The sequence below is a fragment of the Enhydra lutris genome, unplaced genomic scaffold (assembly GCF_002288905.1).
Source record: "Enhydra lutris kenyoni isolate GAN:26980312 unplaced genomic scaffold, ASM228890v2 scaffoldscaffold75, whole genome shotgun sequence".
NCBI lineage: Eukaryota > Metazoa > Chordata > Mammalia > Carnivora > Mustelidae > Enhydra > Enhydra lutris.
The window spans coordinates 4,494,320-4,509,902 of NW_019154159.1; the positions used below are offsets into that span (position 1 = coordinate 4,494,320).

The 15,583-nt window shown below is 64.7% G+C and overlaps 1 protein-coding gene across 1 annotated transcript; it reads right to left on the bottom strand.

Annotated features, from left to right (window-relative positions):
• Nucleotides 1–2,714: 2,714 nt before the first annotated feature.
• LOC111160443 (neuronal pentraxin-1) lies at nucleotides 2,715–8,474 on the bottom strand. Its single transcript, XM_022523576.1, has 5 exons — nucleotides 8,031–8,474; nucleotides 7,536–7,743; nucleotides 5,237–5,481; nucleotides 3,909–4,088; nucleotides 2,715–3,167 (listed from the first exon to the last, which is right to left on the bottom strand). Exons 1-5 carry the CDS (start codon nucleotides 8,472–8,474, stop codon nucleotides 2,946–2,948), a joined length of 1,299 nt encoding a protein of 432 aa, XP_022379284.1. The 3' UTR covers nucleotides 2,715–2,945.
• Between the last annotated feature and the right edge of the window lie 7,109 nt (nucleotides 8,475–15,583).

The following is a 15,583-nucleotide window of genomic DNA, read 5'->3' on the forward strand; positions in this document are numbered from 1 at the left end:
ATATAAGGTGAGTTAATTTTATAGGTTTGTCCTTTTCTTTCATAAAAATACTCTTGTTTGGTAATAAACTTTTTCTTCTACAGTAAGAGAAATAATACTGTGTTATCAAAAGCAAGAAGGCTTACGATTCCAGTGGGATCTAAGCTCCGAGAGCCCGGAGAGCCTCTGTCGGCAGCTCCCCCACCTCGGACCCCCAGGGAGCTGTGGGACACCAGCTCGGCAAGAGCTAACACCGCCTCGGCAGTGCTGTGTGTCTTCTTAGTTTATAAAACTTCTTACCTGAGATAGGCATGTGTTATTCAGTGCAAGAGGGAGTGTCGATCAGATTAAGGAGGAGATGGGAGACTACGTGGATTAGATTTGTGGCTGTGTCATCGACCTTTCTTGGGGCCGGCAAAGTGCCAAATGTTAACACAGTGAGGGAGTCAAGGGGCTTGGCACAGGCTCCAGCTAGAGGCGGGGAGGGAGCCGAATGTCAGCTTCTGTCCCTGGCACCGCGGGGGCGTCAAGGGAGGGCCAGGAAGGTGAACGGGCCGGAGGCCAAAGGGACAGTAGGCATAGCGTCTGGGGTGTGCTCTGCCCGTCTCTAGCTAGGGCAGAGGATGGCTTGTGGTCCTGATGGACAGCTCCCACCCTGGCCACGAGGGCGGAGGGTGGTCTGGGGTCCGCGATCGGCAGGGGCTGGTGGGGGGTGCTGGCAGGACAGCACCCAGCCCCCTCTGAGCCTCGCCTAAGCAGCAGCTGAGAGGGGGGCCAAGTGAGGGGTAGGGCCGACCTGGTCTAGAGGGGTGATTCCAAGCTCTTGCTCTGTCCCAGTCATGGGCTTTGTTTAGGCTCCTTGTCAACCTACACATGAAAAATACTTGTTGGTGTGTTTGGGGAGTGGGGAGGAGGGAGAGGGATACGGGTCCCTCCCATGACCTCCCCCGACACCCTTGGCTTGCTTCTCCAGAGATTTCTCAGTAGCTACGCGGATGGTCACAGGACGATGGGTGGCACTGGGCACACGACACGGAACCAGAAGTTCATGCAGGCAGGGGACGCACATCAGACCGAGGGAGCCAGGGACGTGCCACCCTGGGGAACATGCAAACAGAGAAGATCCCTGCAGATCCAAAGATGCCACAACCCGACGGGCTCGGACGAAGCACAAGGGTCTCAGAAAAAGCCACTGTTGAGCCACAGCACGCAGCGCGGCACCGGACTGCACCCGCTGAGCAGGAGTGCGCGCCACAGCTTGGCGACCGGGTGCCACGCACACACCCACGCGGACACGAGCACGGAGACACCAACACAGACGCACACAGATGCACGAGGTTTCCGACGCAACAGGGACCTGTGCGTGAGGAGACAGGTGCCCCTGGAAGGAGCCGAGGACGGGGAACACCTGCTCCTCCCAAAGGAATGTCTGTAGCTGCACACGAGCCAGACAGTGCGGGAGAATTTCTAGAAAGACTCGCCAGCGTTCTGCTAATTAGACTCCCAGTGACAGAGTCCGGGGTGCCCTCAAGGTGTGCGACCCCCAGGTGGGACGACGGAGCAAGGAGCCCGCCCAGGGCGCGGCCCGTCTTAGTGCTCTTCTTCTCTCTCTCTCTCAATGCGCACGCGCGTGCGCACACACACACACACATACACAGACGCACACGCACGCGCGCACACACGCATTTCCCCCTGCCTTAGAAGGACTAGAAGGAAATGCGTGTGGGTGCTTTCCATGGGGGAAAATAAAGTCCAAGGTTCTAGACACCGGTCGCGTCTCAGTGCCACCAGCTGCTGACAGGCTGGGGGCTGCTGCAGGACCGGAGCCCTGTGAAGCAGGGGGAGTGGGCTTCAGGCCCCAGCGCTGGCTGCCGGGCCCTGTGTGGGAGGCCTCCAGAGGGCCCGACCCCGTGGAGGACTCACGGCGCCCACGGACCCGGGCCTGGGAGCGGGGGAGGAATATGGCTGTCAAAATTAGCTTGGACCTTCTCATTGACGGGTCCGGTTCCAGTGTCATCGGCCCTAACTGGCTGGGTCTCAATCAGAATGTGGGTTTCCTTGTCTCAAAGGTCCCCTGTCGAGCTGACCCATGGACGCCTCTGGGCTCCCACTGCCAGAGGCCAAAGGAGAGGGGCCAGGGAAGGTTGGCTTCCACCGCCTTCCCAGGGGCACGAGCAGACAGCCGAAAGCGAGGGATGGCTCCCTCGAGAGGGTGCGTGACTGTGGGCCGGAGACCCGGTCCTGGGCCAGAACCAGAGAGCTGGGCATGCAAACCAGCTCCCCAGGCCCAGCGCTGCCCCAGACGCCACCCGCAGGGGCACCGCCTGGGCACTGGACGGGGTCCGCCCACCTCCTGAGGCCAGCCCCACCCCCCAACCCTCCACAGACTCTCCCTGCCTCACTGCCAGAGAGCACGGGCTGCCATCCCAGGCCCGGGTCAGAGAGAATTGGCTCCCACCAGGAAGAGAAATTCTCTGTGGAGAGCCCCCGGCCTCGAACCAACCGCTATGAGACGTTTTTTCCCGTAGAGATGCGGCTCTGGAAGAGGTCTGCCGAGACAGACGTGCGTGTGGAGGAGGCCCCGAGGCCCGGGGGCAGCTCACGGGGTCCCAAGTGCGGATGCTCAGCCTGTCGCGAGCTTTCCCAACACCACAGAGGAAGGAGGAAAGGAGGCAGCTCCTTCTGGAGGAAAGCGCCTCCCCCCGACACGCACCTGCCGCACACGCACATCCTCACCTACGTCTGCCTGGCCCCGTGCCGCAGCCGCTGGGGAACAGGGTGGGCTGAGACCCTGGGGGTGCCTCCCGGGCACGAGGGCGACCCGGGCTGTGTGCGTGCGCGTGCGTGGGCCTTGAGTCACTCCTGGGGAGAGGGAGAGAAGAAGACGTGAGGGAGTCATCACCGCACAAGCAGGGGGTAGGCGGGCGGGCCGGCCCGAGGGCAGGAGGCTCCGCTGGGCAGGAGCCTCAGTTGATCTGGCGACAGGCTTCGAATGTCCACTTGGTGGCTCCCCCGTAGATCTCGATGTGGGACTCGGCCCAGGCGATGACGTTCCCAGAAAGGGCCTTGGGGCTGCAGGTGGCCAGGCTGTACACCTCCCCGGGGGTCAGCTTGCGGTCCCAGATGTTGAAGTGTGCCAGCTCGCCCACGAACGCTTGGGTGGCGTCAAACCCGCCGCCCAAGGTGTCCTTTGGAGAAAAGCAGAGGGTGAGTGTGGAGGGCTGTGAGGGTGGGGGGGCCTCTCGAGGGGGCACATGCCCGTGTCTCCCCCATCAGGGGCTCTCACGTTGACCTCGAGGTACCCTGTCATGTCCTATCTCTGGGAGCCCAGGAAAAGGGCCACTACTGGCCACCTCTGTCTGTCCTGGGTGCAGACCATCTCCCGGGGACACCTGGACTCTGCCTGACGTGTGGCCTGTCCCTCGGCCAGTGAGAGGGTCCACTCGCGCCATGTGCCACCATGGGAGCAGGGCCCTGGGAGAACCGCTGCTGCTCTCCCTGCCTGGACGAGCTCAGATGTCACCTCTGCCGAGCCCCACGGGAACAGAAGGCCTGGGGCCCTCCCACTGGTGCATCCCTCCGAGTGCCCAAGGGGAGACAAACCGCTTCCAGGAAATAAATTATGCATCGCTAAAGGCAGACTGGCCTTTCCGTGCCAAAGAAAGTGTGGCGGCCCCCAGAGCATTGAGACAAGACCCACCCCGCTTGTACTGCTGGAGAAGCCCCCCCAAGGCAGGGACTTGGCCCAAACCACTGCGTACCTTGTTTCCCTCGGCTCTTTCTGGGAATGGGGGGAACCATGTCCCTCTCCGACCCACTCCCTCCTTCTCCCCCTCGTCCCTGTTCAGGCACCCTGGCTGTCCCTCCTCTGGTTCTGGGGCTCCCCCTGCGACCAGCATCCCCATCCGGCCCAGCCCCCAGGCCCCTACCTGCTCCTGGCCCAGTACCAGGACCCCCTGCGGCTTGATGGGGTGGTAGGGGGCTAGGTTCTCGCCATTGCCGCCCTGGGTGCCATCCTGGTAGGCTTCCCAGACCCCGTCCCGGGTGGTCCAGGTGACGCAGATATGGTGCCACTGGCCGTCATTGATCACGAAGGGCAGCTTGGCCACCTGGGAGGAAGGAGGACACACACGGTGTGACAGGTTCAGGGGCAAAGCGCAGATCAATGATCGTCACCATGCGCCGTGTCCACCGTGACTCTTCCTATCACCGTGTTTAAAATAAATAACCAAGCGACTCTGAATTTTCTCAGCACCTGCCCCGGCGACCTTATCGTCCGCCAGCCCCATCCACCGACGGGTCACGGAGTCACACGGGAAACAGGACGATTTGTCAAGGGGACCCTGGGATGGACCTGAATGCACAATGGCCTCCCCCTCCTCACCCTCCCCCTTCTCTGCTCGGTCTACCCAACCAGCCCTGGGAGGAGGAGTCCCACCGCCGGGGGCTCAGCTCACTGCTGCGGTCTGGGCCTCTCGGCTCTCCTCCACCACGAAATTGCCAGATCTGCCGGGTCTACACCCGCACAGCCTCTGCTGAGACTCAGACACCAGGAGCCACGCACCAGGCCTCCGCCCTGGGACTCCTCTCTGTCTCTAGCATTGGGGGGGGGGGGTGTCGGATGGTGCGGGAGACAAAAGGACCCGCACACCCTGTGATGTGGGGACATGGGGCCCAGAAAAGAACCACCGTTTCTGGTCCAGGCCTCAACAGCGGGGCTTGGATTCCAGTTCCCGGCCAGGGCTGGAGATGGTCCCTGCCCGTGCTGCCCCAGAGACCGGGGACTTGGAAGCCTCCCCGGAGGGAAAAGGCTGCGCCCTCCAAGGGCTCAGCCGCATGTGGCCTCCCCCCAGGGCTGAGGGGTTGAGCAGGATCAATCTGGGCCCTGGGAGAACCTCTGGGGTAGCTTCACCTCTGAGAGCCTCTGGGGTCCTCCACTTACACGGAGCTGGGGGAGGAGGAGCTGGGGTTCAATGGGAGGGACGGGGCACCTTCCCCCCAACACCCTCCACCCCGGTCGGGGAAAGTCCCAGCTTCGCACTATTCATGGAGTGTGGGCAGGGGCGCCCCTCCTCCTCGTCTCCCCTCCACCTCCCCCAGTCCTGCTTGACTGGCCCTTCTGGTGCCCCCAGCCCCCCCCCCACCACAAGCATCTGTGGCTGCAGAGCAGGCCCAGCAGCTGGGCTGGGGGCGGGGCCCTGGGGGACCTCACTCTGCTGTCCTGCGAGACCAGGCGGCTGGGGGTGGGGGGCTCTACCTTGTCATTGATGAGGATCTCCATGGGATTGTTGCCCCACTCGATGAGGACCAGCTCGTTAGCCTGGCCCGGCACGGCGTAGGAGAAGGGCGTGCCCACCCCAGGGGCCGCGCTGGACTTGAGCCACATGCACACGGTGAAGGCGTACATCTCCGGCAGGCTCTTCTTCACCTTGGCGTACATGTAGTTGGTCCGCAGCGGGAATGTGAGCTGGAACTTGTCCCCGGGGCGGTTGTCCTTCTGACCTGGAGAGAACAGGACACAGTCCTGTCATCTGTACCTCAAAGCCTTTGTTCCCGTTGGAAACCCGTTCAGCACTCCTGCCGTCCCCCGCCCCCTCCCGCTCTGGGAAGCCAGGAGCAGACTCATCTCCATTCTCTAGCTGCTGAGAGGGAGGCCCAGCAGGGTCAAGTGCTTTGCCTGCCCGAGGGCACGGGCCAGAGCAAAAAAGCTGACCCAAGATCTCCTGCTCTCCGCTCAGGCTCACATGCAGCCCCTGGGGAGGCTGGGATGGGGATACAGAGACCACGTGGGCTTGGGCAGGGAATGAGTCCCTGCACAATGGTGGGGGGGGGGGTGCTATTGGACCTTGGTGGTGTGGCCACAGAGGGAGGAGGCTCCTCCAGCCTGAAAGAGGGGGCTGCCCCCAGCACAGCCCCTTCGGCAGACCTGGTTCCTGGATATGGTTCACAAAGTCTCCTCGTGGATTCCCACCCGAGACAAGTGGGCGCCTGGTGCCCAGCTCACTCCCCTCGACGCCAGGGTGTGCTGCAGGCCCTGCTGGCTCTTCTGAACCAGTCAGTGAGCCCAGAGGACTCTGGCTCTTTCTAGAACCCTATCTTCCCTACAGGAGGGAAAGACGGCTTCCTCAGCCTCGTCCAGCAGCTCTGCTTGGAGCCCTGCCGATGAGGGCAGGGCAGCAGGGAGCGAGGAGTCGGCCCTGTAGCCAGGGCCCCCCAAGGTGACTGCTTTGAGGACGGGGCCACTCATTCTCAGGGAAAGCTTCCTCTGCGTTTCCTGAAAAATCAGGCTCCTGGCCTAAAAGCCTCCCTTTACCCAACAGCACCAGCTCCCTGCCTGCCAGGGATGTCTCAGGGAATGCTTGTCTGCCCCCTCCCAGCCCACACACGCACTGTAGCTGTGGCCCCGGGTTTGGTGTGACTGACTCCAGGCAAAACATTCCAACCCAGCAGTGGGCACAGGCACCGGGCCCAGAGCCAGGAAGACACACACCTGCCAGCTCCTGGGTGTGCTGGGGGCTTGCCAGGGAGTCCAGAAGGAAACAGGCCCCCCAGGCCAAGAATTATTTCTAGAAGGCGTCCTGCTGGGCCAGCAACCCCCCCCCAATCCATTCAGCTATCAGGGAATGGCAGGGCTGGTCCCCTCAGTGCCCCCCCAACCATCTCCAGCTTGTATTCCTGCCCCCCCAAACACCCCTTGGAGCAGATCCAGCCCCTGGCCTCTCTAGGGGCTGTTTTTCATTCCCCCCAATCTCCCCTCCTTCCCTCCCCCCTCCCTCCCCCGTCCCTTCCCCTGATCTGTTTTTCAGTTATATAACGTGCCTTAAGATGGCACTGTTTAAATCCATCCAGCACATTTTGCGGTCCAAGAGGGGTCACGTGGCCCTGCTCCAAGCCTAGGAACCCCCCCACTTTTACAACCTTGTTTGATTTCTGCGACTTCAAGCCTGAGCCCAGCTCATCTGTGAGCCCCAGAGTGCAGGTGGGGCTGGCCACAGTTGGTGACCCAGGAACCACAGGACATGTAGGATGCTAGCACTCGAGTCATTCAGAAAATAAGACCACGGGGAGGGGCTCAACTAAAGGGGGGAACCCGGAGATCCCCAGAGGACAACAGTGGTGCCCTGGAGGTGGGAGAAAACAAACCATCCCCAGCCCGCACCCCATTCCCTGCTGGGGTTGGGGACCAGCTAGAGTCAGTCTTTCTTACCAGGGAACACCACAGCCACAGCGCAAACTTACTGAAGATGGGACTTGGAAAAATCCTTCCTGTGTGTGTGTGTTGAGGGGTGCCGACCACAATCGATGCCCTCCTCACTCGGCCTCCCCTCCCTCCATTTGTCCCCAGCCCAGGGGGCCCGGCCCCATCAGGAACACCGGCTGGAAACCCCAAACCAAACCCAGGGCAGGGACTCAGGAAGCGGGAAGGGCTGGAGGGGTGGAGAAGCTTCAGGCTTTGACAGCCTGGAGCCGAGCCCTGCAGGAAGCCCCGACCTGAGGCAGGGTCCCACCAGCCGGGCAGCCAGCAGCCCCCACCCACACTCCTTCCGGCCAGTTACCTTTCTCCAGCTCGCTGATCCGCTGGTGCAGGGAGGTCAGGGCGCTCTCGATCTTGACCCTCTCCTCCGTGTCGTTCCTGGGGCCGCCCTTGCCCTCCTCCAGAGTGTTCACCCGAGACAGCACCTGCCTCTCCAGGTCGTCGATCTTGCTCTGCAGCAGGTCCTTGAGGCTGTTGGTTTGGCTGGAGGAATTGAGCCGGCTGTACTGCTGCGGGGGTGCAAGGGCGGAGGGAGACCACACCGTTACGCGCGCGGCGCGGGGACCGAGCCGGGAGGCCGGCGGCGCGGTCCCCTCAGGGCGAATGCGGGGGCGGTCTGGCGGGGAGCTCGGGCGAGTGGCCGTTTGCGGGGCCCCTCAGGCTCCCGGCGGGCCCCGGCCGGGCACCAGCGCCCGGCCGAGGGGGGAGTGGGGGTGTCGGGCAGGGTCGGGAGTGGGGGTGGGGCAGGGCAGAGGGGCGCCGGAGCCGGAGGGGGGACCGCGGCGCGCGCGCGGACCTCGAGGTTCTCCAGGCGGGTTTTGAGCGACTGCAAAGTTTGCCCGAGTTGGCTGAGCGTCTCCGCGGCCGGCGTCCGGGACAGGTCGCCCATGGTGTTCTTGCCCGAGCCGGGCTGCTTGCGGCCACCGCCGGCCCGGGCCTCGCCGGCGCCCGTGTCCAGCGTGCTCTGGCTCTCGCAGCGGCCCAGCTTGGTGGTCAGCTCGCGAATGGTCTCCTTCTGGCTCAGGATGGTCTCCTTCTGCTGCAGCACGGTCTCGCGGAGCTGCAGCACATTACTCCGGAGCTCCTCGGCGCCGCCGGCGGCCACGGACGCGGCGCACATGTCGGCGTCCACGGGCACCGAGGTGCAGATGAAGCGCGTCGGCCCGAAATCCTGGGCCGCGCTGCCCAGCAGGCAAAGGGCGAGCAGCGCACAGGTGCGCGCGGCGCGGCCGGCCGGCATGGCTGCGGGCGCTGGGGCCGGCGCTCCGGCTCGGCTCCTGGGGCTCGGCTCGGCGGGGCTCGGCGGGGCTCGGCGGGCGGCCCGCGCTCTGGGCGCCGCGCTGCTCGGCCGCGCAGTCCGCACCGCCGCGCTGCCCGGCCCTCACTGCCGCCCGCGCTGCGGAGCCCGCGCCTTTTATGCCGCCGCGGGAGGGGCCTCGGCGCTGCCGACGTCAGCGGGGGAGGAATCCCGCTTTAATTGTCTGCGGCCCGGCCCGCGGCGCCGGGCTGGGGTCGTTCGCGCGCGCTGGGAGGGGGGGTGTCGCCTCCTGCGGTCTCCCCCACCCACGCACCCCCCCCGCCCCGCCGAGCCCGCGCCGCTTCCCCGAAGGCTCCGAGAGCCCCGAGCGGGGTCGGGGCGGGGGGAGGACTGGGACTACAGGATGGGCCACCTGCATGATGTCCCCAAGTCTCCGACGGGGTTGTGGGCGGGCGGGAGGCCGCGGCTGGCCCGCGAGACAGAATTCGGTTCAACCCGCTTGGCCCCACAGAACACTCTCGGGGGCCGGGCCGGGGGCGTTCAAGGCGGGACCGGGTCCTCAAGGGCTCAAAGCGTCTACACTCGCGCGTCGGGTGAGGAGCGCTGGGGAGCGGAGCCTTGCGCCGCCGCCGAGTCCAGAGAGGGGGTCGCGGCGCTGCCGCACGGTTCTTGGATGCGCATGTGGGGTTGGAAAGCCGGTCTATACCTGGGATCGGGGGACTTCTCCACGACCTCGTTCGGGGCTCTCCTGCCCCCTCCCACAGGCCCGGGGCTTTGGGGACCCGGCTACGTCCCCGGGGGAATGGCAGCACCGCCCCCCTCCCGGAACCCGCGGGGCGCGCGGGCACTTCTCGGATCGAGCCTTTCCGCCTGCGGAGCCGGCGGATTCCGGGCAGGCGGTTCCCTGCGGCCCCTGGGGAGGCGCTGAGCGGCCGCGCTTCCTGGGGGCCGGGCGGCCCGACCCTTCCGCGCTCCCGGAGCGCCTTCCTGTCGCGGAGGCGCGCGTGCACGTCCGTGTCCGTGTGCGCGTCGTGCTCTCTGGGCCCCGCGAGCCCCAGCTCGGCCCACTGCTCCGCCCAGGGCAGTTGGGGACGGGTCCCGGCCCACGGCCGGATCGTCGCCCGTGTGGAGTCCCCCCCCACGGTGGACCTTCCACCCGGAGTCACCCCCGGCCGCTCCCGCCCCCCTCCCCGCACCTGTTTTCTGAGTAGCAGCGGCGCCAGGCGAGGCTCCCAGATTCCCGTCCGGGTTGGGACGCCCGGTTCGGGGCTCTGGACAGGCCCAAGCCGCTGGCGCGCCCCGGGCCATCAGAGTTCCGAGCTCCCAGTGCGTGCAGGAGGAGATGGCGCCAGGATCCCGAGGTCGGGCTCCGGGTGACGGTGCGAGCCCGGCCTAGAGCCGCGGTCCCGCAGCCCCGCTGACGGCCCAGACCCTCCCCCCAAGTCGGGCCCTGCGCTGGCAGGGGTCCCCAGCCCCAGGGACCCTCAGGCAGCTGCAGGGTGCGGGGGCTGGGCCGCCGCCCCGCGGGTGCGAAGCGCAGCCGGCTTCATTGAGTCCTTTTGGAGAAACCCCGGTCTCCTCTGTGCCACTCGGTGGTCGCGTCCCACCCGTGCCCCCGGGTGCCCCACCGCCCACGTTCTGTGGGCGCTTCGGTCCTGAACCTTCCCGGAGCCCGCGTGTCCTTCGGCCTCCGCTTGCCGGCGCCAGAGGGACCCCGCGGGCCGCACGCGGCAGTCCTGGGCTCCGAGCCCCGCGGCCCCGGGGGCTGTGCGCCTTATGCGCCTCGGTGCCCCGGGCCGCGGGAGGGGACTGGCCACCAGCGCCCCTGCGGGTTTGCGCCCGGATCTCCCCAGGCTGGAAGGCGACTCGGGAGGACCTCTCCGCGCTGGGCCCCGGGGGCGAGACTGTCCGGGGCCGGGAGGCAGGGCGCGCGGGAGCGGGAGAAGAGCCGGAACGGGATCCCTCGGCGCAGCCTGGCGTCCTGAGCCGCGCCCACGACGAGGACCCGGGCTTTCACCACCGAGAGGGGACCCGGGCACGTGGCACTGAGGGCTGCCCCGCAGGGGAAGGAGTAGCGGGCCTCCGAGCTGGAGGAGGGCCCCTGGGGCAGTGTCTGCGGCCGTGGCGGCGAGGTGTGGAGCTCCGAGGGGAGGCGGTCAGGGGCCCGACCCTTCTGCCTCGCCCTCTGAAGCGCTGTGTCCGCCAGAAGGCGCTATGGGGGACCCCTGCGCCCCCGGGGTGGGGGGGGGCGCTGTGACTGGGAGGTGGAGGGCTCTGCTGCCGCATCCCTCTGCCTTCTTTCAATCCACTTCCCCCGCCCAGGATCCTGGGCAGGGGACACTTCAGGCCTGGTGGAGTCTGCGGCTTCCTCCTCTGCCCCAGTGCTTGGAGGTATCTAAGAGCTCTGGGGCTACGCGAACACAAACCCTCAGAGAAGGAGCCCAGGCTGCCCAGCCCGCCGGTGGGAAGGTCCGGTATGCCGTGCTCCTTCCCTCCTGGACTGGGTGTCAGAGCCCAGAGGCACAGAGGGCAGACAGTCCCCCACGAGCGGGGGGGGGGGGGGGGGCGGGGGGCGCCGGGCCGGCGCCCGCCCCCGCGGGGGGGGGGGGGGGGGGGGGGGCCTCCCACTGTAGATAGGCAGTAGGTGCAAGATAGCTCACAGGTGTAGGCAATAGTGACACATAATAAAAATAATTAGAAATTGGTGAGTTCTGAACATTATATTTATCCTTAATATAGTTTATTTAATTATAAGTTTGTGCCATTTAAATTTTAATGCTGCGTATAACAGTCCGCTGGCAAACTCCTGAACACACAGTGACCAGCTGGTGCCGGCCGGCTTCCCGGGCTCCTGGTGGAAGTGGGTGGTCTTCTGAGGTCAGGCAGGGCAAAAGAGGCTGGTGGGAAGCAGGCCTAAGTCGGAACCTGGTGCTGTGCTCAGGACCCTGAACCACCTGTGGAGTCTTCTGGGTCTGTCCTCTCCCCAGACCAAGGCCATGAACTGGTCTAGAATCTTCACCTGAACGTGAAAAACTCTGCTAGGGGTGGGCAAGAGTGGGCCTCTGGGTGGGCGCTGAGGGGGTCCTCAGAAGATGCAGGACAACACTGGACAGGGGCATGTGGCCCACCCACCCCTTGACTCTGAGCCAGCCGTCTACCCTGCCTTTTTAAATAGCCACCCCGAAGCAGGCGGGTTGGGGAGCAGAGGGGCGGGGTCGGAATGGGGTGAGCTGCGGGACTCCCGACTCGGAAGAGAGGAAGGCAGCTCTGGAACACATGTGGGCTCTGTGGGCTCCGAGCTGCTCTGGGGGACACGCCGTGGGCCCCTGTGGGCTGAGCTGGCATCTCAGCTTGGATGGGGGGACACTTTGCAGCAACACAGGGCTGGCATTTCAGACATGTGGCATTTCAGACACTTCCTGCAACGCTCCCAAGTTGTGTTTTGGTTTCGGTTCTGTGTTTTCCACAGCCCCTGCGACGCTGTCCGTGTCCTGTTTCTTGGTCTGGAAGGTGTTTTGTGGAGGACCTCGCTTTGTGACAAGGCACTGGGCTGTCCAGATGGGATGTGTACACTTTTCTGTTTGTGGCTCCACACCCCACATGAGGTATAGGGGTGCGTGGCTCCCACAGGCTGTCCCCAGAGCGGAGGAGACGGGCTTCTGGCTGCCACCAGGTGAGAATCAGCAGGACCTCAGGCAGCTGGACTCTCACAGCAGAGCCAGGCCATGTGACCCCTCCTTGCCCCCTGAGATGACGCTGGGCTCAGGGGGCGGGCATGGGGCAGCTCTGACAGCAGCAAGCCCCGGGGGGCCTCCGTGGAGTGACTCTGCTGACAGACCCTGCCTACCCATTCTGGCCGGGGGACAGGCCCCTGCTGCCCAGCTCTTCTGGGGGAGGGGCCCTACCCAAGTGGTCCCTTCTGCCCTTCTCTTGGGCACCTGTGCGATAATAACCTTGCCTTAAAACAAGAAACTGTCCCTTTGCAAAGCCCTCTGTCCACATTCATTCATTTGCCCATAAGGCATGGCCAGGCAACTGTCCTCAGTCAACTCACGAAGAAACCGAGGGAGGGCCAGAGAAGCCCAAGACCACACACGTGTCCAGTGGAGGGAGAGTTGAGGGGCAAGCTATGGCCTTGGCGTGCCCAGCCTTGCTCTCTCTGCACGGAGTGTGGGAGCCCTGGCCGGCAAGGGCAGGAGCTCTCTGATCTGTGACACTGGGTGGCAGAGAAGCCGTGAGAGGAGGGATGGAGGCCCAGCTGCTCACACCCAGTGGCAGAGGCATGTCGGGCCAGGTCCACAGAATCCGGGCTGGGGGGCTTCTCACCTGCCGCCCATGAAGGAGACGTGGCCCCCTGCTTCTCCACAGAATTTACAAGTCCACGTCCACTGGGAAGCCCCTACTAAACCCACAGTGGTCATGGCAGGGCCTTCCTGGTCACGCTCATGGTCAACGGTTGTTAGCTGGGCCAGCGAGGCCCCTGCAGGCCCCCAGACTCCCTGTTTCCAGCAGGGGTTTCCCTGCAGCTAGTCCTTCTTTCCTCCGGGCTGGCCCAGGCTCCCATGGGACAAAGCTCGGGGTGGTCTCTCTCCTGCCCTGCCCTCCCCTGGAGTCCAACACTGGGGCTAGGGAGGCGACCCCAATAAACGTGAGTTTTATGGGCACGAACACGAGCCCTTCTCGGGAAGGCTCGTCTCACTTTTCTCCGAGCGGGAGTTTCTGGGTGCCAGGTGGAACCGTGGGCATGTGGTACAGTGTAAATATTCATCAAGTTTACTCTCAGTTCAGCAAATATTTCCAGAGCGTCGACGGGGGGCAGGCCGGCTGCCGGGGCTGGAGAGAACTGAGGCGGTGTTCTCAGTGCTCCCAGAGAGCACTCCGTCTGTCCCCCGGGCGGCTCGGGTGGAAGTGTACATTCAGAGTAGCAGGCGAGGGCCATGGGGACCAGAGACACCCCAAGCCAAGGCAGAGGGGTGCACTGGGTCTCAGTAGTCAGGAGGGCCTCCTGGGGAGGTGACACTGCACAGGGGTGAGGGCTGGCATGGCCCATGCTGGGAGCGATGGGGGCATGCCCTGGAGGGAGGAGATGTGGGCAGGAAGGGTAAGGGGCCTGCAGGCCGGCCAGGGGCCGGGGTCTCCTCCTGTGGGCAAGGAGGCCCAACTGTAAACCTGCATGTACGAGGTCCTGCCTGCGAACCCTTCCTTGGGGGGCAGGCTTGAGGGGAGCAAGGCCTGCCGAGGAGGGCTGGCTGGGAGGCCGCTGCTGGCAGCGGTGAGGGACGACACCGCAGTTAGGGGAGCAGCGGGGAGAGAAAGATGGATTTGAGAATAGGTTAGGGGATTAAATTGTCAGGACTTGGGGGTGACTTGGGTTGAGGAGCTACTGGAGGGAGGAGCTTACGTGAGTCCTGGGTCTTCCCTGGTGGGGCGGGTGAGGGGGCAGCTGGTGGTGCAGCGCCACCCCTGGGCCGGAGGGCCTGGAGGGAGGGGGACACCATCAAGGTCCACAGGGACACATGTCTGCCAGCCAGGAGGGAATGGCGGCAACGAGGTCGGGGTGCTTGTCCCGGAAGCCAGCACTTCGGGGGCTCTCCCGTGCTGTCCAGGAGGGGCCTGGTGTCCAGCTCAGCTGAGGTCGACAGCGCAGGAGAGGACGGAGGGAGCACCCTGGCGCCGGTGTTCCAGGGAACCTTCTGCAGGATTTCTGAACTCCGCATGGAAGGATGTGGAGGGTGCTCTCAGCCATTTCTGCCACTGCGGCCGTCTCTGCCCTCCGAGGGCTCGTAAATTTGGAAGGCGGTTCTCGGACAGCCCCGGAGCCCCCGCCCGGCCGACCCCAGTGTGCTCCGACGTGGTTCTCTCCTTCAAGCTGGCAGCATCGGGCTGGTGCGATGGGAGCCGGGGCCCCAGCCCGATGTGTCCTCGCACGTCAAGTTTACCACCCGCCAACGGCCAGGAGAGGGCTTAGGAAACATGCAGTGAGGGGCGGCGTGGAGGCGGTCCAGAACGCAAATGGTGCTGACCCGCAGGGGATTAGAGTTGTTGGAAGGCCTGGGCTCGGAAGCCATCACTCAGGCCGGGAGGGGAGGAGCGGGGGTTCCTTCCCATAGAGTGGGAGCTCCCCGCCCTGGGGACTGGGGACCGGCTGCCACCTAGGAGCTCGGGGGCTGGGGCGGGTGTGTGTGCGGGGGTTGTAGACAGCCAGGTGCCTGGGGCTCGGGTCGAGGGGCTGGTGCCGGGGGGCCCCTTGGGCTCGTCCAGGGCACAGAGGAGACTCCACGAGTCAGCGGCTTCTAAGTCTGCACGAGACAAGACGCCTTCACATGCCTTCCTCCGTTCGGTGGGGGAAGCAGCCTCCCAGCGCGCGGTGGGACGCTCGTTTTTATTTTACCTGCTTTACTGCCTCGGCCGAAGCGGCTCCACGACGTCCAGCCACGCGGGACCTGGCCTTCTGAGTCCACTCACTCACTCGCGCATTCAGTGGAAACTCTTCTGGTGCCTGCTACGTGTCGTGGGGCGCTCTCCCAGACAGTGGGGACCCAAGAGCTTCCCAGCTCTGGTGGTTGGAAATTTCTTGGTTTTAAGTTTCAATTTCATGCACTTTTCCTGAAACACTGGCATCTACGACCGGTGGCTGTATGAGGATCCCTCCAAGACCGTGTCTGGCTGGGCCCGAAGCGCGGACATTAAATGACTTATGGTTCAGCAAGGCGGGATTTCGGCCTTCTGGGCCGCCCCCCCCCACAACAATGTCGGTAAGGGTCCAGGGTGAGCCACGAAGGGAGAGAAGGGGCTCAGCTTGCAAACTCGGCCCCCCACCCCTGCATCGGCCCCACCATCTGCCAGCTGTAGGACCCAGAGTGAGACGTAAGGATGTCATCAGATGGGAAGGGGGGCACCCCGCAGAGGCCTGGCGTGGGGCCAGCACAGATCAATGGTGGCGGATGTTATTATTATGGTGACGTAGCTGAGTTCCTGGCAGGACTGAGCCAGTCCAGGAAGGGTCCCTGAGCCAGGAGGGGAGCCCAAGTGACACGCAGGAAGCAGGGAGCTGTGTCTTGGTTGGGGCTGCACATCCCACCTCTTTCTTG